The sequence below is a fragment of the Zalophus californianus genome, chromosome 5, assembly GCF_009762305.2.
Source record: "Zalophus californianus isolate mZalCal1 chromosome 5, mZalCal1.pri.v2, whole genome shotgun sequence".
In the NCBI taxonomy this organism is placed as follows: domain Eukaryota; kingdom Metazoa; phylum Chordata; class Mammalia; order Carnivora; family Otariidae; genus Zalophus; species Zalophus californianus.
Genome location: NC_045599.1, coordinates 84517114 through 84539100, shown reverse-complemented (window position 1 = coordinate 84539100; position 21987 = coordinate 84517114). Strand labels below are relative to the sequence as shown.

General features: G+C 39.7%; 1 protein-coding gene across 2 annotated transcripts in view; it reads left to right on the top strand.

Moving 5' to 3' along the window:
• The first annotated feature begins 397 nt into the window (after window positions 1-397).
• FBXL17 (F-box and leucine rich repeat protein 17) overlaps window positions 398-21987 on the top strand; it is a 504150-nt gene continuing 482560 nt past the window's right edge. Inside the window, exons 1-2 of one of the 2 annotated variants that reach the window (XM_027606063.2) lie at window positions 399-1780; window positions 20049-20171. In XM_027606063.2, coding sequence (XP_027461864.1) covers window positions 800-1780; window positions 20049-20171 — 1104 coding nt within the window. In that variant the 5' untranslated portion in view covers window positions 399-799. Of the gene's footprint in view, window positions 1781-20048; window positions 20172-21987 lie in introns of both variants that reach the window. The other variant, XM_027606064.2, reaches the window with a different exon arrangement.

Genomic DNA, 21987 nt, shown 5'->3' with positions numbered 1-21987 from the left:
CTGTTTACGGCTCCTCGGTGGCCTCGGTCTCCGAGTCTGGGGGTGGGGGTGAGGGGAAGAGCGCAGCGGCTCGCGGCCAATGGCAGTTCTTGAACTTACACCTACAGACGTCAGCGCGGCTGTGCAAACGGATGTCACACAGCTGGCTCGGAAGCGTCTCCTCCCGTCCCAGAAAAGAGGCGTGGGCCCAGCGTACTCCGCGAAACCTTGGGCGAGGGAGGGAGGGGCGCGCGCCGCTCCCCACTCGCCGGCCCGCGTCTTCCCAGCAGTCCCTGCCTAGCGGCCGTCCCCGGTGAGCAGCCGGGCGCCCGCGCCCCCGCCCCAAGCGCGCCGCCGCAGCCAGCTCCGCCCCCTCCCCGAGAGGGCCGCGCGCTCCTGCGGCTCCGAGCTGTGTCGCGGGCGCGCGCGCCGCCGGCGGAGCCGCAGTTAAAATGGTCCGAGCGGGACCTCGGGTTCCCCCAGCCGCCGCACTGACCGACTGAGCCGGCGTGCCAGGCTTGGACTGGTCGCCTAGCCGGCAGGCTCGCTCCCTCCGTCGCGTCCCCAAAGCTCGCGCCCATCGTTCTCCCGGCTTCCCGGGGCAAAGCATGTAGCCCCCGTCGGGCGCCCGGGCAGCCCGCAGCTGACGCCCACCCCCCACCGTCGCGTGTGTGCCCGTGTGTGCGTGTGTGTGCGCAGGGCGGGCGACCCCGCCGCGGGCCCGAGGCCGAGCCAGCGAGCGGCCTGCCCCGCTGCCGGAGCTCGCTTCTCCGTGCCTCCCTACTTCCCCGTCCCGGTCCCCCTCCTCGGGGCCTTCTATATGGGCCACCTTCTCTCGAAGGAGCCGCGTAACCGCCCGAGCCAGAAGAGGCCTCGCTGTTGCAGTTGGTGCCGCCGCCGCCGCCCTCTCCTCAGGCTGCCCCGCCGGACCCCGGCCAAGGCGCCCCCCCAGCCGGCGGCGCCCCGGAGCCGGGACTGCTTCTTCCGCGGGCCCTGCATGCTCTGCTTCATCGTGCACAGCCCCGGCGCGCCCGCCCCCGCCGGCCCAGAGGAGGAGCCGCCGCTCTCGCCGCCGCCGCGGGACGGGGCCTACGCCGCGGCCGCCTCCTCGCAGCACCTGGCGCGGCGCTACGCGGCCCTGGCTGCCGAGGACTGTGCTGCCGCCGCCCGCCGCTTCCTGCTATCCTCGGCCGCCGCCGCAGCAGCTGCCGCTGCCTCGGCCTCGTCGCCCGCCTCCTGCTGCAAAGAGCTGGGGCTGGCTGCGGCCGCCGCCTGGGAGCAGCAGGGCCGGAGCCTCTTCTTGGCCAGCGTGGGGCCCGTGCGCTTCCTGGGGCCGCCCGCCGCCGTGCAACTCTTCCGGGGGCCGCTGCCGCCGGCCGAGCCCCCTACACCCCCAGAAATGGTGTGTAAGCGGAAGGGGGCCGGGGTCCCCGCCTGCACCCCCTGTAAGCAGCCCCGCTGCGGCGGTGGGGGATGCGGCGGCGGCGGCGGCGGCGGAGGGCCTGCAGGGGGAGGTGCCTCGCCGCCGCGGCCCCCCGACGCCGGCTGCTGCCAGGGCTCCGAGCAGCCACCGGAGCCGCTCTGCCCCCCGCCCTCCTCTCCCACTTCCGAAGGTGCCCCCACAGAGGCCGGCGGGGACGCGGTCCGAGCGGGGGGCACCGCCCCCTCGCCCGCCCAGCAGCAGCATGAATGCGGCGACACGGACTGTCAGGAGCCCCCCGAAAATCCCTGCGACTGTCACAGGGATCCACCCCCTGAAACCCCAGACATCAACCAGCTGCCGCCATCCATCCTGCTCAAGGTGGGTCTGGGCGAGTGGCGCAGGGATGCGTGCTTTCCCCCAACCCCGGCCCCCACCTCGGAGGTTTTCTCTCTCCTCCCCCTAAGCGCGGAGGAGGGGGTTCCCTGATAGCCAGAGAAGTCCGAAGGGGAGAAGCCAATGGGGAAGATGCTTATGACCTGTTTTTTGAAGTAGAAAAACTTGGGAGTTTGGTCAATGTCTTTTAATAGCTTGGGTTTGTTACCACAATTCAGGATTCATCTGTTACTAGATTCTCAGTGGTTTAGAAACTATTCGTAGGTTTTCTGGGAAATATTTTTATCAATTGAGCAATTTACATTTACTGCTGAAGATTTTGTATGTTAGTATTTGAGAGTCCTCAAACAGTACTTACCGGTTTGATAGCTGCTAGTTGATGTCAGTAACTGTGACCTTTAATTGAACATTTATTATGATCCGGCACTGTGCTTGAGCTTTATATACATAATATCTCAATCACCTAGTTAACGCTGTGAGATAGGTATTAACAACCCCACTTTATATAGGAAGACACTGATATTTCAATGCTGTGTGCCTACAGTGGTAACTCAGGCAGAAGTGGTCTTTGTGGAGTTTAGAATCTAGTGAGGCTTGAAGCGGTTGAAAGACTTGTCCAAGGTCACACACACAAAGGGCTGATTTGGGGAATTTAGGCCTGCTGGAGTTGAAAAGCCTTTGGTTTATGTTATGCTTTGTTGCCCTTCTACATTTTAATCCTTACATAGTTTGTCAGAAGGTAGAGACAAATGTATTTTTTGGGGGGAATATGGGTGAGTGGAGGAGACGTGGGTGTCCTATGGGAGCTTTGTCTCACTTTCAACTAAGTAAAATTTGCAATTTTGTTAATGCTAGTGAGAAATTTAAATAAGTGACAAAGTTAGTGTTGTTATTACTAGCAAGTTATTTTTTCCTCATGCCCCTCCCCTTCCTGGAAGTTAATAAATATAAACCTTCTTTTTCAGTGTAGGAGATATTTAATACCAGTCAAAAATAACCTAGATAAGAATTTGGCTACTTTTATTGTTACTGATGGAACTGTCATCAGTTAAAATTGTTACTTTCACAAATACAGTTTTTTGATTAGAACTTTTGCACATTTATAATCCTGTGTGTTTAGATCTGTTTTACTTTGATATCAATGTTCTTGTAAATAATATAGCAAAAGAATGGGAAAGCCCAACTTTTCCTTGAGTCAAATGTAATGATTTAACTCTTATGGAGGTGTACTTTCTGGAGGAGTAATTTCCTCCTCTGTGTTCAGGGTGTGCTTTTTAGGGCAGAGGGAACTTTCTTGAGTCCTCTATATCAGCAAATGACAAATATCAACAAATATTTGGTATAGAAGTTTGATTGCTGTCTTGTTATTTGGCAAGTAAGACTTTAAAAACCAAAACAAAACCCAGATACTTTCTGCTTTCCACCCAAATCATCATATCAGGAGGCAGAGAACATTTTAGTGCCAAAAAAAAAAAATCTTCTAATAAAATTTCTATAGAATAAATTTTGCTAGTATAGATTATCTGCTAAAAGTGTTTTTTCAAATTTTGCTGTGGACTGTTGAAAACTTGGTCTGAAGGACATTTGAGGCTTTTACTTATCGGATTTGCTCTGTTCTGTTGGAGTATTTATTTATTTATTTAAAAGGGAGTTTTGTTTTTTTTTTTAAGATTTTACTTATTTATTTGACAAGAGAGCGAGAGAGGGAACACAAGCAGGGGAAGTGGGAGAGTGAGAAGCAGGCTTCCCATGGAGCAGGGAGCCCAATGCGGGGCTCATTCCTGGGACCCTGGGATCATGACCTGAGCCAAAGGCAGACGCTTAATGACGGAGCCACTCAGGCACCCCGTGCTGGAGCATTTAGACACGTTAGGTAGATTTTCTTGTATTAGAAATAAAGATTGTCTGTGTGTGTCTTATAGTCATGGTGGTATTCAGCATGAAGTGAGTTAGACTGTTGGAATGAATTGAAATTGAGGTTTTTCAGTGTTTACCAATCCGTTCCAACTTTTAGGAATAGGGCTTTTGATGGTAGAGGCTCTGTCAACATAGATTTTGTTCATTGTTTTATCCCCTCCCCTAAGTGCAGTGGCTGGTATTTAGTAGCTCTGAGTAAATATTTATGAACAAATGAATGGCTAGGTGTTTAGGAATTCTGGGCTGATACTCTGGGTGAATATGCCATGCCAGTAAGAGAAGCCAAGAAATGTTTATATCCTCACCTGAGTTGTTTTTTGAGCCACAGTAAAAGCCACATGATGGTGAACGGATTCTGACTCAATTTTTGGTGAGAATCGGAAGTGTTTGGCTTGTAGAAGAGAAGACTTTGGGAGCTTTGATGATTTTATTTTTAAATTTTATTTATTTTTAAAGGACTTTATTAGAGAGAGAGAGGGGATGAGCAGGGGGAGGGGCAGAGGAAGTGGGAGTAGCAGTCTTCCCACTGAGCAGGGAGCCCAAAGCAGGACTCCATCCCAGGACCCTGAGATCATGACCTAAGCCAAAGGCAGATGTTTAACTGACTGAGCCACCCAGGCACCCTATGACGATGTTTTTATAGTACAAGAAGAATTGTTGCATAGAGAGGTACAAATCCATCACCTCTGTTGGAAAAATTCTTAGAAAGCATGCCCTTTGTCCCTAATAATGGATCAGTAGCTTTTATGACTGTATTGCTGTATCTTTTGTACCAGAAGTTACTGTAGTTGTAAAAAAAGGGGGGATGTGTGGAGGACGGAGAGTGTGGATGAGAAATGTAAGGAAATGTGATTTAAAGGTTGTTTTTAAGGAAAACTACCAACTTTTTCCAGGTAAATTTTTTTTCCAGGTAAAAAGCAAAAGCAAACAAAACAAAAAAACAAAACCCCAAAACAAACAAAAAACAAAAATCCTACCTAAATTCTTTTTATGGCGGTTCATAGGGCAGATTTTTGGTTCAATATCAAAATTTTTATGTAACTTGCCTCAGAACATTAAAATAATGCAGGTAGGGCAAAAATTTGCCCAGATTCACCCTTACCTTCTTGTCTAGTTTCCTCTGCAGAGGTAACTAACCACTGTTACAAGTTTAGATTGTTCTTCTAGAACTGCTCTGTGGAGTACAGTAGCTTAAAGTAGTTAAAATTAAATCAAACTTAAAATTCCGTTTCTCAGTCACAATAGCCACATTCCAGAGATTAGTAGTCATGTGTGACTGGCTGCTACCATACTGGACTGTGCAGGTCCAGAAAATTTCTCTCATTGCAGAAAGACCTGTGTAAACCTTCATAGCTTTTTTCATAAATGGCACCAAAATGTACATGTTGTGAATTTTTTTTTGTTTTGTTAGTAGTATGGTTTGGAAGTCTTTTCTTATTAGTAAGTAGTGTATATGGTTTCCTTCATTCATTTTTTTTCCTTTTTTTTGGAAAAAGTTTATTTAATCTCTACACCCAGCCTGGAGCTTGAACTCAAAACCCTGAGATCAAGAGCTGCATGCTCTACTGACTTAGCCAGCCAGGTGCCCCTTCCTTCATTCTTTTTAACTGCTGCATAGTATTCCATAGTTTTATTCCATACTGTATTTTTCTATTATTGAATGGTTCCAACTTACTGCTACGACCAACAATGCTAATAGATGTTTTCTGTGCATATGTAGTCATTTTTTTAGTGTAGATTTCAAGAAAGTGGAATTTTAGGGTTGAAGAATGTGTACATTTGGAAATTTAGAAAATCCTTTCTAACAGTAAGAACTGTGTAAAAACAATGAATTCTTTCTTGAAATAGTGAGCTTCACTGGAGATCATAATTTAACTTCAGAACAAGAAGAGACCTTTGAGATCTGGGTACTCCCCACTTCTTTTACATGAAAAAACAGTCCTGGAGAAATGCAATGGCTTACCCCAACACATTTTAGATAGTGAAAGGCAGACCCTGGTCTGGAACCCCTCTCAGTGTTTGCAGGCCTAGAGATCTTTTCAATATATTATGAAAGAGGGTCTCAGTAATCTTCTCTCAGAGATTTTTATGAAAGAGATTTTCCTGAATTGGGGGTGGCAGGGAGGAGCTTACACCAGACAACTTCTAAACTATTATGGGTCAGAGGCTAATTTTATAATTGGGTCTGTAGAGTTGAATTGTGGTCTTTATAAGAAATCTGAGAAGTAGGGAATGGATCTTCAAAGGTCATCTGTGGGAATAGCATTTTCTTAAGGACTCAAGCCTGTTATAGTTGATCTTTGACTGTTTGATGGACTGCTTTGGATCAACTAAGGTAGCTTCAGTCTTTGGTGCCTGTTGCCTTTATAACTTAAAGCAAACCTGCCTTGTGATATCACAATTAGATTTTTATATTGTGGAGCCACTATGCAAAAATTTTACCAAATGATAGCAGTGGACTACTTTTCTTTGTTATTTGAGTAACTGGTATTTGAGATCTGTATTTAATATTTAGAGACTTTGTGTGCTTTATGCTTAGATATCTTGCTCTCTGTCAGCAGACCTGTTTCTTTCCAGAGGAAACGAGATGAGAGGTCCAGAATCTATCACCACAATTAGAAAACTGCTGCACCATGCGTGCACCCCTGATAATGTGTTAGTAGGTATTAAATCTTGATTTTTACAGCTTTATTGCCAACAGCTTCCTTTAGTTATCAAGAAAGAATTTTGTAAGAGAAATGTACTTTGGGGGAAGGCTTATTTTCTTGATCTGTTTTTTTAAAATATGAAAATAAGGTTGAAAGCAATGGAAATGGGAGTCAAAGAAAAAAGTAATACTGCTTTTTAAAGCTTTGAATGTAGATTACTAGTGGGTAAGAGGAACTAAGTTATATGTAGCATTTCATGAATGCTTGACTTAAGGACTCCAGTACCAAATAACCTCTACAAGGTATATCTCTGTAGTTCTAGGGATGAGTTTAGTCAACTCTGAAATGGAATGTTGTTAGGAAGTCAGGTTCAAGATATTTCTTTGTTAAAGAATGCCAAGTAATCTTGATTAACATATGCCACAAAAGGTGAGATTTGTTTTTTTCTTGAGAGGTCTAAAACTTCTCGTGCCTTGTAATGAGTAGCTGTCAAGGGGATAACCCTGAGCTTTTTTTTTTTTTTTTTTTTGGCCAGCTTTGGGATACCAACTTGTATAAATGATAGCAAATACGAAAAGATAAGGGAAGGCATATTTGAAAGTATTTAATGTTGGCATAATAGTTTCCTAAAAAGTTGCTTAATTTTGACTGAATATCATTTTATGTTTGTCAAGAGTCTTGCCCAAGTTTGGAGCCAAGTGGTGTGCTAAGAGCATCTATGTGGAGGAATAAGCTAGAGTAGTGATGGGTGATTGGTTACATACATACATATATATATTCCTTAGCTCTGTCCACTTGAGAGGGTCTTAGAGAAGCAATGCCCAATAACAATGTGAGCACTTAGCATCCAGATCTTAGCTTCTAAAAACCATTCTCTGCTAAAATGAATCAGTGTTGTTGGAGAAATGGCTGATTACAGAGCTGGTACCAGGAAAGTACAAGATGAGCCTAGAATATTTTGTCCTAGAGCATAAGGAAGTGCTCAAAGAATAATGGATATATGTCAGAAGGACACATCGTTTCATAGTATCTCCTCCCAAAATACTTAAAAAAAAAAAAGTTTTGTGTTTTGTTGAATTTTGTGACTGGCTTTAGAGTAAAATTTATTCTTGTGTAAATTTCAAAATACTTGACTCTACAGTAGAGTAGCACTCTGTATAATAGTTTGGATTTTATGTTTGCCGTGCCTTAAATTTTAGTAATTAAATTGCAGGAAATTATTTTAAATTATAGATTAGGAAATAGTTTTAGAGTCTGTGACTTCCCTGTGGCTGTGTGGTTAGAAGAGTACCAGAAATATGTTTTGTGCCTCTTTTTCTAAATGGTGCTTTATTCAAGAGACTATTTAGTAAATGTTATTTTCAAGCTTTTGGCAAGTAATATACATAGAATATTTAAGAGGCAAAGTATGATATACATGGAAAAAAATTGAAAAGGGCAGAAAAGTTGAACTTGGTTGAAATAGTTAATTCTGAGAAGATTGCAAAGAGGAAATTTATATGAATCTTAAGGATATTATCTGCTTAATTATTTATTATAACGTGTGATGTTTGTGTATGTGCGTGTATGTTTTCTCAAATAGGAATTCAAAGATTCTGGGAAGGAAAATGATAGAATGATAGAAATACAGAGCTTATGGATATTTTTAAAAAACAGCTATCTTGATATTTAATTTACTCATTTTAAGCATACAGTTTGAGTTTTTTTTTTTTAAGATTTTATTTGAGAGAGAGAGAGAGAGCACATGAGCAGGGGGAGGGTCAGAGGGAGAAGCAGACTCCGTACTGAGCGGGGAGCCCAACATGGGGTTCAGTCCCAAGATGCTGGGTTCATGACTTGAGCCAAAGGCAGATGCTTAACCAACTGAGCGACCTAGGCACCCCTACAGTTTGAGTTCTAATAAGTGTTTAGTGTTGTACGACCATCATTATAATACAGTTTTAGAACACCTCAAATAGTTTCCTTGTGCCTCTTTGCAGTCAATTTCTGCTCACACCCCTAGCCCCAGGCAACCACTGATTTGGTTTCTGCCTCTATAGTTTTGCCTTTTCTAGAAATTTCATATAAATGGCATCATACAATATGTAGTCAAGAATATTCTGGGTTTTTTTTTTCTTTTAAGATTTTATTTATTTATTTGACACAGCACAAGCAGGGGGAGCAGAGGGAGAGGAAGAAGCAGGCTCCCTGCTGAGCAGGGAGCCTGACATGGGGCTTGATCCCAGAACCCTGGGATCATGACCTGAGCTGAAGGCAGACGCTTAACCAACTGAGCCACCCAGGTGCCCCAAGAATATTGTGTTTTATCTTGAATACCTCTGTATCTCTCATGACACCTAGCATAGTCCCTGATACAACAGGACTCAATATAAAATAACTACACAAATGTACTTCTTCTCAAGTATTATTTCTATAACTTGCATGCCATATGCTTACTCATAAACTTTTACAATAATATTTGATAGCAGATAAGATCTCCTTAACAAAAATTAGATGGCCAAATGTAGGTATTGGCCTTGTTGATTTTCAAGTACTCCAAGGTTCTGTGGAATAGGTATGATCAAGTGTTAAACAACAATGCATTTTCTGGAAGTTTTTTCAGTCTGAATTACCTTCTGAAATTTTACACTAATGCCTTGCTCAAAAATAGAATCTTTCAAGGCTCAGGAATATTTGGATGTTGCTGGTAGTGGTTATTTCAGATTATATCTGTAATATGATATGTACCTTTTCTGGTAATTCATATTTTAGTTGTGTTTTCTGGGTCTGCCACTAAAGATAAAGAATATCACGTTTGTTTTCAACCCAGGTCCTGACTAGAAGTCACTGCTGTTTCCCGGTATCCATTCCCCTCATGTTCTTTTTAGTAATGGAATTTACCATGTTCTAGTTTGGCACATGATCACCTAATTAGAGGCTGTTTTTCAGCCTTTCTTGTAGATAGGTGTAGCTCTGTGACTAAATATTAGGTAACAATATGAGTGGAAGTAATGTGTACAACTTTTTAGGCATTCCATAAAAGCAGCTGCTTGCCCTTTGCTTCATCTTTCCTTTTTCAGGGCTAGACACCTGGATTATGAGGGTAAGCCATCCTCTACTCTGTAGCTGAAGGCAGTGATGGCAGAGCTGCGAGGTACAAAATGATAGATCCTTGGATATTCCACATCCTTAGAATACCTACACCTACTTAGTTTGAATTTCTGTCATGTTCAAGCTATTGCTAACAGGCCTGTGTTAAAGTAAGCAATTTCCTGGCTTGATGCAAGTGACATCCTAGTTTTTTTCAGTGTCCTTCTTCCCCTTTATAGTTTTCTTTATTCAACAAAAATGTTACAGGTCAGTCCTTGACAGACCAACATTCTCTTTCTTCAATCTTTGAAATACTCTTTCTCTTGAATCTCTCAAATTATCCAAAGTTAATTCGGAAATGCCTTTGACTATATAATCTTAAAGCCAGTGAACACATCTCAAGTTGTAGTGTCTCTCACAGAAACCCAGGTACATGTGCTCAAATGTTGGTTAAATGAGTTAAGAAGATAGTTTGGAGGAGAAGTAGTTACTTTCTCAGGAGTTAAGATTTGAGAGAGAGGGCATTTTAATGACAGAAAGAAAAGCAGGGATATTTAAATATTGTGTTTGGTATCTTTATGTAACAAATTATGCCAATACTTAGTTTAAAACCACAAATTTTATTATTTCATATTTTCTGTGGGGTAATAATCCCTTTGAGACTTGGTCCCATTTGATCCAGGGTCTCTTATGAGGCTGTATTCAAGGTGTTGCCTGGAGCTACTCAACTGGGGCTCAAGAATTCCTGTCGAGACTTCCTTGTGAAATTGTTGGCAGGCCTCAGGTCCTCACTGGCTGTTGGCTATGTGCTTAAGTTCCTTGCCATGCCCTATGGCTTCTCCATAGGGTTAATAGCAGCATGGCAACTCATCCTCCCAGAGCAACAGATCCAAGAACACCCAAAACTGGAAGCCATTTTTTTTTTTAAACCTAATCCCAGAAGTAACATCCTCTCAGTTTTGCCATACTGTGTTCATTAGAAGTGAGTCAGTCATTAAATCCAGCTCACACTCAAGGAGAGGATTATACAAGTGTAAATAAATATCAGGAGGTGAGTTCATTTGGGGCCATTGTGCAGATTGCCTACCACAAACAATATGCAAATATATATGCATTGGAATATAAGCTTAATATTTTGCCTTTTTATTTTTATCTATCTTTTCTGGTACCAGTTTTATCTACCCTTCACCCACTTACTAGATTTCCTTTCAGGGGATAACTAAAACTCATGGAGATCCACCTAGATTTAGTCAGTTATCTGTGGATTATAACAATCATCTCACTTTAACCAAATAGAAAACTAATGTTCAAAGAAAGTACAATCCAAAGTCAGATATATTTTAAACAAGATGCTTCTTGATTCCAGTGACCATGTTCTACATATCTTCTATTTGTTAAGGGACAGATTACCCCTTTAAAACCACGGAGTTCTTTAACCTTAAACAAATGATCTACACTCCCTGAATCTTTACTTTTTCATCTTATAAAATGAGGAGGATGAGCATAAAAAATAACCACAAAAGAGGGACTTCCAGCTATAGTTGCAAGAAGAATTTGGTGAATCCTCTCCACAAAAATAAAGTAAAACTAGGCAAAATTGCCTACAACTATTTGGGCTTCGGGAATTGACCAAAGGCAGAAAAAAATTGAGAATCATTTATTCTTAGGAAAATTGCTAATGCTTTTAAGAACAGTTGATGTCTACAGCATTCTTACTTTCCCCAATTCCTTTGGCAAGAACCAGAGTTTGGGAAACCAGCAGCCTTGCTGCCAGAGGCTAAGTCAGTTTGTGGCAACAAGTAAAAACCTGTATTTGTCAACTTAAAGTGATGAACTTGACAGGAAACAAATAGTGAAAACCCACATATTTGCAAGTCTTAGGTTTTGATGCCAATTGGGATGGGTTAGGGGATTTAACAGGCAGACCTTGGAAATGAGAAAACCATAAAGGGATAAGCTCTCCACATGTCCCTTGTTTACTGTGAAACCATGCACATGTACAGGGGAGACCTGAGATGTCTAGCAGAAGGCAAGGGCCAAGGCAGACTTGAGAAATGGCTAAGCCTTGAATGTGCTCTTCCCATCCCATGCACAGATTGAAGAGCAGGTTTGAGATGTGTGAGTATACCTTTGCCCAGATAACTAGCTGAAAACTAAGCTATGCAGACATAGGGTAACCTCTTTAGAAAGCCAGAGTAAAAAAATATGTAAGTATTAAAACCTGAGCAGAGACATCAGTACTTTGGGGGACATAGATCCCACAGTTTAAGGCCAGGGAAATTAAAATGTCGAAAAAATTCCAGGGATGGCTGGCTGGCTCAGGTGGTAGAGCATATGACTTGATCTCAGGGTTGGGAGCCTACCTTGGGGCTTGAGTTCATGAGCCTGATATCAAGACCTGACTGAAATCAAGAGTCAGATGCTTAACTGATTGAGCCACCCGGGAGCCCCTAAAATGTCTAGTTTTTTTTTTTAAGATTTTATTTATTTATTTGAGAGAGAACATGAGCGAGAGGGAGAAGCAGATTCCCCATTGAGCAGGGAGCCTGATGTGGGGATCGATCCTAGGATTCCAAGATCATGACCTGGGCCGAAGGCAGACACTTAACTGACTGAGCCACCCAGGTATTTCTAAAATGTCTAGTTTTTAAGAAAAAGCTATGAGACATGTCAAGAGACAGAAAAATGTGACCTATACTGAGAGAAAACAAAGTAGTTAATAGAAAATAACTCAAGTGGGCTCAGATATTAGACTTAAAAGAAAACTATAAACATGTTAAAAAATAGAAGGAAACATTTAAATTATAGCAAAAAATATGATGACACTGACTCAACAAATGGTGAATCTCAATACAAAGAAATGGAATCTATAAAAAGGGTATTTCATTTTTTGGGTGTTATAAATGGAAATGCTTTCTTAATTTTATTTTGAATTATTCATTGTTAATGTGTGGAAATAGTTGCTTATTAGCTCTAAACTTTTTTTTGTGTGTTCTTTAGGACTTTTTATATATAAGATCATGATATCTGTTAATAGAGAACATTTTAATTCTTCCTTTCCTGGATGCCTTCATTTCTTTTTCTTGAATAGTTGCCCAGGTTGGAATCTCTAGTACAATGGAGAGAGCAGACATCCTTGTCTTGTTCCTCATCTCAGGGGAAAAATGTTCCGTCTTCACCATCAAGTATAATGTTAGCTTTGTGTTTTTAATAGATGTGCCGTCTCTCAAGTTAAGGAAGATTCTTTTTATTTCTAGTTTTCTGAGTATTTTTATCAAGAAGCGGTATTGGATTTTGTTGAGTGGTTTTTCTGCATCTATTGAGATGGTCATTAAAAGAAAAATGTTTTATAACATCTAAAAGCAGTGAGAGGAAGATAGCTCTGTGTATAAATGGAACAATATTTCAAAGGATTCATAGCTTCAAAAATAATGGATTTTAGAGACTATTGAACGAACATTTTTACAATGATGAGTGGGGGAAAAAACACAAAAAACTAAAACTGTCAACCCAGAATTCTGTATACAATCAACAGTTGTATTAAGAAAAAAAGAAACAAAGAAACAAAGATAATATGCAATGAACAAAACCTAAGAAAATGTTCATCCACTCGTTTGAGGGACAGGAAGTGCTAAAAAATGTATGTTAGGTTGAAAAGCAATGAAGCAGATGGAAACTTGTATATTCCAGAAGGAATGAAAACCATCAAAAATGCAATTGCATCTGTCTTCTTGATCTACTGGAGAGGGAGTGGAATTCATAGGTAATAAAATAAAAATTTGATATAAAAAATTCTCCTTCATTTTATTAATATGGTGTGTTAAATGGATTTATTTCTACATTTGGGCCACTTTTGCATTCCTGGGGTAAATCCTACCTGGCCATGGTATGTATTCTTTTAATATGTACTGGATTCAGTTTGCTAATATTTTGTTGAAGATTTTTGCATCTGTATTCGTAAGGGACATTGGTCTAGTTTTCTTGTGATGCCTTTGTTTGGCTTTGGTATCAGGGTAAACCTGACCTCATAGAATGAGTTAGGAGGTGTTACCTCATCCTCCAGTTTGGAAGAATTTAAGGATTAGTCTTAGTTCTTCAAATGTATCACTAATTATTTCCTCTGTTCCTTGGCTTTTCTTTGTTGGAAGTTTTTTGATTACTGATTTAATCTTTTTACTTACAGTTCTATTCAGATTTTCTATTTCTTCTTGAGTCAGGTCTTTTGTACTTTGCATGCTTCTAGGAATTTGTCTTTTTCATCTAGGTTATTTAGTTGGCATAGTATTCTATAATTCTTTCTATTTCTGTAAGGTTGGCAGTGGTATCTCTATTTTCATTCATGGTTTTAGTAACTTGAGTGTTCTCTCTTTTTAGTCTGGTAAAGGTTTGTCAGTTTTGTTGAACTTTCCAAGGATTTTCCAGCTTCTGTTTTCATTGTTTCTATTATTTTTCTAGTCTGTATTTTTTATTTGCTCTGATTTTTAATTTCTTCCTTCTGCTTGGCCTGTATTTAGTTTCCTCTTTTTTTTTCTGTAAGGTGGTAGGTTAGGTTATTGGTTTGAAATCTTTATTCTTTTTAATACAGTTACTTACAGCTATATTCCATAAATTTTGCGATATTGTGTTTTTGTTTTCATTTATCTTAAAATATTTTTTATTTTTCCCTCTGAGTTTTCCTTACTAATTGATTGTTTTCAAGTGTGTTGTTTAATTTCCACACATTTCCAGATTTCGTTTTGTTACTGATTTCTAATTTCATTCCATTGTGGTCAGAGAAGATATTTTGTATGATTTCAATCTTCTAACATTTATGAGACTTGATTTGTGGCTAACATACAGTTTATCCATGTTCACTTGAGAAGAATGTATATTCTGTTGTTGTTTGTTGGAGTGTTGTATAAAATATGTTAGGCCTAGTTGGTTTAAGTGTTCAGATTTTCAATTTCCTCATTTATCTTCTGTCTGGTTGTTTTATCCATTATTGAAATGGAGTGTTGAAGTCTCTAAGTATTGTAGAACTGTTTATTTTTCCCTTCAGTTCTGTCAGTTTTTGATTCATCTATTTTGGACCTCTGTTTCTGTATGTACATATATAATTATATCTCTTTTAGGGGGTTTACCCCTTTATCATTCTGTAATTTTTTGGTCTCTTGTAACAGTGTTTGTTTTAAAGTCTATTTTGTCTGACATTAGTGTGGACACTACAGTTCTTTTTTGGTTACTATTTGAATAGAATACACTTTTCCATCCTTTTAACCCATGTGTCCTTGGATCTAAAGTGAGTCTCTTATAGACACTATGTAATTTGATCATGTTTTTGTTCCATTCCTTCACTCTCTGTTTCTGAATTGGAGAGTTTAATGTTTTTATATTTGATGTAATTACTGATAAGGAAAGACTTCTGCCATTTTCTTAATTGATTTCTCTGTCTTATACTTTTTGTTCATCAATTCCTCCATTGCTGCTCTTTGTATTAGATATTTGTAGTGTACTATTTTGATTCCCTTCTCTTTTCTTCGTGTGTATATATTTAGTTACTTTGTTAATATTTGCTGTGGGGTTATAATTAACATCATAATTTAACAGTCTAGTTTGAGTTAATACTGTTCTGTTGATCTTGAGCCTACTGATGGTAGTACCCCCTCTCAGAAATGCCTGTAGTGTTTTCCTAGGCACACATTACTTATGGCAAGCTCCACAGATATTTCTGCTACCAGGGCCCCTATTTATAGCTGGGCCAGGTCTTCTGCTTCTTATTATGACATATGTAGCACACCAAGCACCATCTAGCCAGGTTGAGGGTAGAGAGAAAGAGTCTTGGAGCTCTGCCTTTATTAGAGTCCAAGGGTGGAGTGTCTAGGGTTTTGCAGGTTTACTCTCTATTGACTAATCTAAAGCAGAAAAGCGGGAATTAGGGCATAAGAAGGGAGAAACAGGGTCACTCAAGCAGTCAGTTATCTAGGTAACCTGGGGTTTTCTGGGAGACCTTAATTGGTGGTGGTTGTTTTTTTAGTAGCTGTGTCATACAGCTGGCAATATGTTTATTCAAGATAAATGTCTTTTTTTGAAATGGATGTCATGGCAATTAAAAGTTTAATATTAGACATACTACAATCAAAAAAGCTTATTGTCAAACATTTAAACTACAAGTACCTGTATAGTTTCAGTGGTATATAAAACCTTTGTTGCTATATTTATGTTGTTATTGTCACAACTCAGACTTTTATGTGCTTGGTGCCCTTTCATAAAGATTTATAACTATTATTTTATGTAGTTGCCTTTTCAGTAATGTAGAAAATAAAAGGGGTACAAGCCCAAAATACATTAATTCTGAATTTTATATTTACCTACATAAATACCTATCTTTATTGGTGTTTTTTTTTTTTTCTTCCTGTGGTTTCAAGTTATTGGCTCATGTTCTTTCAGTTCAGCCTGAAGAGCTCCCTCTAGGATTTCTTACAGTTAGGTCTGCTAGTGTCATACTCCCTTAGTTTTTGTTTATCTGGAAATATTTTAATTTCTCCATCATTTTTGAAGAATAGTTTTGCCAGATATAGTGCTTTCTTTCAGCACTTTAAATACGTTATCTCATTGCCTTTTGGCTTACATAGTTTCTGATGTGAAATCAGTTGCTAACCTGATTTGTAATTGGGAATCCTTTGTACGTGATGAATTGCTCTTTTTGTTGCTTCCAGGGTTCTCTCTTTGTCTTCTGACAATTTAATTATAATGTGTCTGGGTGTAGAGTCTTTGAGTTAATCTTACTGGTGTTCATTGAGTTTATGAATGTCTAGGTTTATGTCTTTCATCAGGTTTGTCAGGGAACAACATTGTTTTATTGATTTTTAAACATTTTTTAAAGATTTTATTTATTAGAGAGAGAGAGCATGCACAAATGGTGGTGGAGGGGGAGCAGAGGAAGAGGGAGAAGCAGACTCCCCCACTGAGCAGGGAGCCCGACATGGGGCTCGATCACAGGACCTTGAGAATATGACCGGAGCTGAAGGCAGTTGCTTAACTGACTGAGCCACTGAGGTGCCCCAGCATTGTTATATTTAGACTGAAACTTCTATCTTACCTTCCTTGGCCTGTGATTATAGTTTTGGCTCAGTTTTAAAAGACTTTGCTATACTACTGGGTTTCTTCTGTACAACTTTGGGTTTCTTCTGTACACATGCAGCTTTGTGGTTAACTTGGGATTTTTGTCACTTTATACACAGAGTTAGGGGTCTTCTTTTCTGATCCTTCCTTTACTCTTTGACTTAGAGTCCCCTTTTCTTGGTTCTCTGGCTGGAAAGATAGAGTTTCTCTCAGAGTTAGAGCCACCTCTGCTGCTATCACTTTTGTATAACTGGGGCTACTTTTACTTTATTTTATTTTTAAGATTTATTTATTTTACAGGGGGAGGGGCAAAGGGAGAGGGAGAGATAGAATCCTAAGGAGACTCCCCGCCGAGTGTGTAGCCTGATGCGGGCTTGATCCCATGACTCTGAGATCATGACCTGAGCCTAAACCAAGAGTCAGATGCTTAACCAGCTGAGCCACCCAGGTGGCCCTGGGGCTACTTCTATGGTAAAATGTTAAGAAAAAGGTAGCAAGGATTCCTTTCACACTCTGGTCACAGAGTTCTCTTTGCTAGTTCTACTGGCTGGAAAATGGTTTCACTTTCAGGGTTTTAGGTGCTACTTTGCAGCTCTCTGACTGAGGCTGTATTTGGGACTTGGCCAGCAGAGAGGAAAGAGAAAAGGCAAAGAAAAGAAAACCCCAAATGAGGATTCTTCTCATATTCTGTTTCACACTCTGTCCAGAAAGATGGCTTTCTCTCTGTATTTTAGTTGTGCCTTATGTATACTTCTGCACATGGGCAGAAGTTCCATGATGGGAGATAAAAGGAAAAAAAAACCTCAGGAAACTCATTACTTTTATTAGTCATTCTTTTTTTTAAAGATTTTTTTTTTATTATTTGAGGGAGAGAGAGTGAGAGAGCATGAGAGGGGGGAGAGTCAGAGGGAGAAGCAGACTCCCCGCTGAGCAGAGAGCCTGATGCAGGACTCGATCCCGGGACTCCAGGATCATGACCTGAGCCCAAGGCAGTCGCTTAACCACCTGAGCCACCCAGGTGTCCCTATTAGTCATTCTTTAAGTTTTGGCTCACCTCCCTAGTCCATCTGTTATTAACCTTTTAGAGTCCTGAGTTAGTTGCTTTTTGTATGTTGTCCCAAGGTTTTAGTTGTCATGAATGGGAGTGAGAAGTTTTAGTGGGCTTAACTCCATCTTTGCTGGTGATTCTTAAACATATATTTTATTTCTCACTAGACCCTTGGAAGAGGAATGATAGTTGTGCAGAGGAGGCAGTTATTTTCCCCAGGTTCAAGATTTAAGCACAGTAGAGTTTTTAGCTTAGATGTCTACAACTTTTGGCTGCATGGAGGTTTATCATTTTAGGTCATAGTTGTGATAGGAATCATTTATATACCTTCTCTGTTTCAGATCTTGTTCCCAAAACTTTACCTATACTTGTTTGGTCCTCACAGTAACTCTGTCAGGTCAATACTATATTATCCCAATTTTAAAGATAAGGAAATTGGGGGGTCTGGGTGGCTGAGTTGGTTCAGCATCTGACTTTGGCTCAGGTCATGATCTCAGGGTCCTGGGATCGAGCCCGTGTCAGAGCTCTGCTCAGCAGGGAGTCTGCTTCTCCCTCTCCCTCTCCCCTTCCCCTGCTCGTTCTAACTCTCTCTCTGTCCCTCTCTCAAATCTTAAAAAAACTAAAGATAAGGAAATTGAGGTACAGAGAGGTTAGGTAATTTGCACAAGGTTACATAGATAATAAATGGTGGAGCTATGATTTAAACTTAGCATGAGACAGTTTAGTTTTAGAGAACATGTGCTTGTTAAAATTTTCACTTAGTATTATGGAAATTTTCATATACAGACCAAAGTAGAAAATATTATAATGAACCTGCCCCCTGCCATGTATCATTCAACCAGTTTTAATCGTTTTCAATATTCTGCCTTTCTTGTTTCTTTCACCAACTTTGTTTTTGATAAAGTATCTGAAAGCAAATTCTAGATATCATTTTAGTTATAAACACTAAAGTATATCTAAAATGCACAGTAGCTTTTAAAACATAACTACAGTATGAATATAACCACTATATAATCAAAACCCAAAAAGTGAAGACTAATTTTCTTTAAATCATCTAGTATCTGTTTTGTGTTCAGTTTTATCTGATTGTCTCAGAAGGATCTTCTCATAGTTCAGTTCAGGATTTCAGTATGGTCCACACATTGTTATTTGTTGATACATATTTTAATTGTAAAAATTCTGTATTGGTCCTAATCCTTTACCCTAGCCATCTTTTTGTGATTTTAACTTTTTTTTTTTTAAGGATTTTATTCATTTATTTGACAGAGCGAGAGGGGGAACACAAGCAGGGGGAGTGGGAGAAGCAGGCTTCCTGCTGAGCAGGCGGCCCGATGTGGGGCTCGATCCCAGCCGTGACCCAGATGAAGGCAGATGCTTAATGACTGAACCATCCAGGCACCCACAATTTTAACTTTTTAAAACTCTTTTAAAAATAAGCCTTTTATTTTAGAATAATCTTAGAAAAGTTGCAAAGATAGTAGAGTTCCCACATATTCCTCAACTATTTTCAATTTTCCCTAATTTGATTATCTTACATTACCATGGTACATTTACCAAAACTGTGAAATCAGCATCAGTATAGTTTTTCTGTTGATGTTTTTCCAATTCAGGATTGCATTAGTTGTCATTTCTCCTTATTCTCCTCTGATCTGTGATAGTTTCTCAGTCTTTCCTTGTTTTTCTGACCTTGAATTTTTTGAGGAGTTCTTATCAGGTATTTTCTAGGATGTCCCATAGTTAGCATATATGATATTTTTTCTCAGGGTTTGATTGGGGTCATGAATTTCTGGAAAAAATACCATAGAGGTAAAATGTCTCTTATGATTTATTTTCATTATTCTTTTAAAAAATTATATAAAAGTTCACCAGGCTCCAAGGTCAAACCATAAAACTATATACCTCTAAAGTAGTTTCACTTTCATCATTTTCCCCTTCCTACTCTTTTCTCCCTTCCCCTAAAGTAAGCATTTTTATTAATTTTTGGTTTCTCCTTCCCATCATTTTTTAAAAAATATTTGTAAACTCTGTTCCCTCTGCTTCCCCACTCCCTCTTTTTACATGAAAGGTGATATTAGCACATGTTCTTAGCTTTCATACTGTACTTCCTCTTTAGGGTACTCCTTAACAGTGACTTTTCTAATAATGGCCCTTGTATTCAAGATGGTTTTCTGTTTTAAAAGTTAATTTTTTCGGGGGCGCCTGGGTGGCTCAGTCATTGAGCGACTGCCTTCAGCTCCGGTCATGATCCCAGGGTCCTGGAATCAAGCCCTGCGTCGGGCTCCCTACTCTGCGGGGAGCCTGCTTCTCCCTCTCCCACTCCCCCTGCTTGTGTTCCCTCTCTCGCTGTGTCTCTCTCTGTCAAATAAATAAAATCTTAAAAAAAAAGTTAATTTTTTCTAACTAACAAGAACCTTTTCCTGTGCCTTTAAAGTGTTTAGCACATATTATATGGTTCCTTTTTTATTTACAGATATTTTCCAATTTATCCCTGGATGAGCGTTGCCTTTCTGCCTCATTGGTTTGCAAGTACTGGCGTGACCTTTGTTTAGATTTCCAGTTTTGGAAGCAGCTGGATCTTAGTAGTCGTCAGCAGGTATGGAATCTAATTCTAAGAAACACTCACTTTGACCTACTCAAAAAATATCTTTATTCCTCTTCAGAAATCACTTCTTTCATGTTATAGTTTTTAAGATAGTTCAAGTGGACTATAATTTATAATTCCACACTTTAGTAATTTTTTGTGTGTGAATTATGTTAAGCTAGGTTCTTGTGGTAAAGAAGATATTTTTGAATGTGGATTGGTAATTTTGGGTTGCTTCTTAATCTTCTTTGTCTAAGTCTTCTTCATCTCCCTTTTTTCATTACCTTCAAAGAAAGTTATTAAACTTTTTGCCTTTTTTGGGGGGGTTGTATCATGAATATTAGTTTAATAGAAAACGATGGCAAATGTTTATATAGTACTGCTGATATGCTATATACTGTTCTGTGGGCTTTACGCATACTAAAGCATTTGATTCTTCTAACAATGTCATGAGTCGATACAATTATTATTACTTTTAATATATTATTGCATTATTAATAATAGTATTCCTGTAGCATTCCTATGTATTGTTATAGGTGAATAGTATAAATATTCTTATATAGTTGTTATATTTGAAGAAATAGAAGCAAAATGGGTTAAGATATCTTGTTTTAATTTTCCAGTCCTCCCTATTGCCTGGCTTCCTAGTGTGTTTATATGGTGGCATAGGTTAGGAAAAAAGATAGAGTTAGTAGTATTTATTGCAAACAATTTGTTGGAATTGTTGGATTCTTCTCTTAGACCTGGTTGTTAGTAGTTGGCATTGGAAATACATAAAATTATCCAATAAGAATAGGATTTTATTGGAGTACTGAACCTGCTCTAAATTCTTCCATGATATTTTTAGGTAGTGATGTACTGGTACATGCTGAACAACTAGCTGTGTATTATAGTATTTGCTAGTTTTTGTGATGCAAATTCTCCCACCATGGCCAATTTCAGGCTACCAATATGATACCACTGAATGCAGGGATGTCACTGATTTGGAAAGAGGTATACATTACAGGCTCTTGTAAATTCATATAAGCCAACTTCAGCACACCACTGGTAGTTTGTGTGTGTGTGTGTGTGTGTGTGTGTGTGTGTGTAACTCATACACTTTAAACAAAATAAATTCCTGAGCATTTGTATGTAAGTTTCCTTTTTGTTTTTCTGCCTCATTGGTTAGAAGTTGAAATAGTTACAGAGTTAGTAATTTCCCTGCCTGGGTCCATGAAATTTGTGTCTAGGAAAATGGTGAGTATTTAGTTTGTTGTGGCTGGTCGAGTGGAAAGAAGTAATATGAAATAATACATTGGCTCTTTACTTCATTAGTCTTGGATATCTGAGCTATTTGTTATAAACTCAGACTAAGAATAGCTTTTCACCCCTACTGGTAGTTAGGTCTGGAGATGGAAAAAAAAAAAAGGAAAGGTATGTCATAATTTTAGCTTTAAAGGTAACTGCATTTTTTTGCTTTTTCCAACAAGCATAAAGGTAGTTGCAACCTTGGCTCTTACCCTTAGTGCTCCTGAACACTCCGGTTCTTTCCTTCTTCTGTTCTAAATTTTATCATGTGCATTTTCTTTCACCATTATTTGTACTCAAGGGGCTTGAATAATATTAACTTTGTTTTCTTTTTTCTTTTTATTTTTTTGTTGACATTTACTTGACGCACAATGTTATGTTACTTTCAGGTGTACAACATAGTGCTTTGACAATTCTGTATGTTCTGCTGCGCTCATCACCATATGGTGCTATTGCCACACCATTGACTCTATTCCCAGTACTGTACCTTTCATCCTTGTGATTTATTCATTCCATGATTGGGTAGGGAATATGTAGAGGC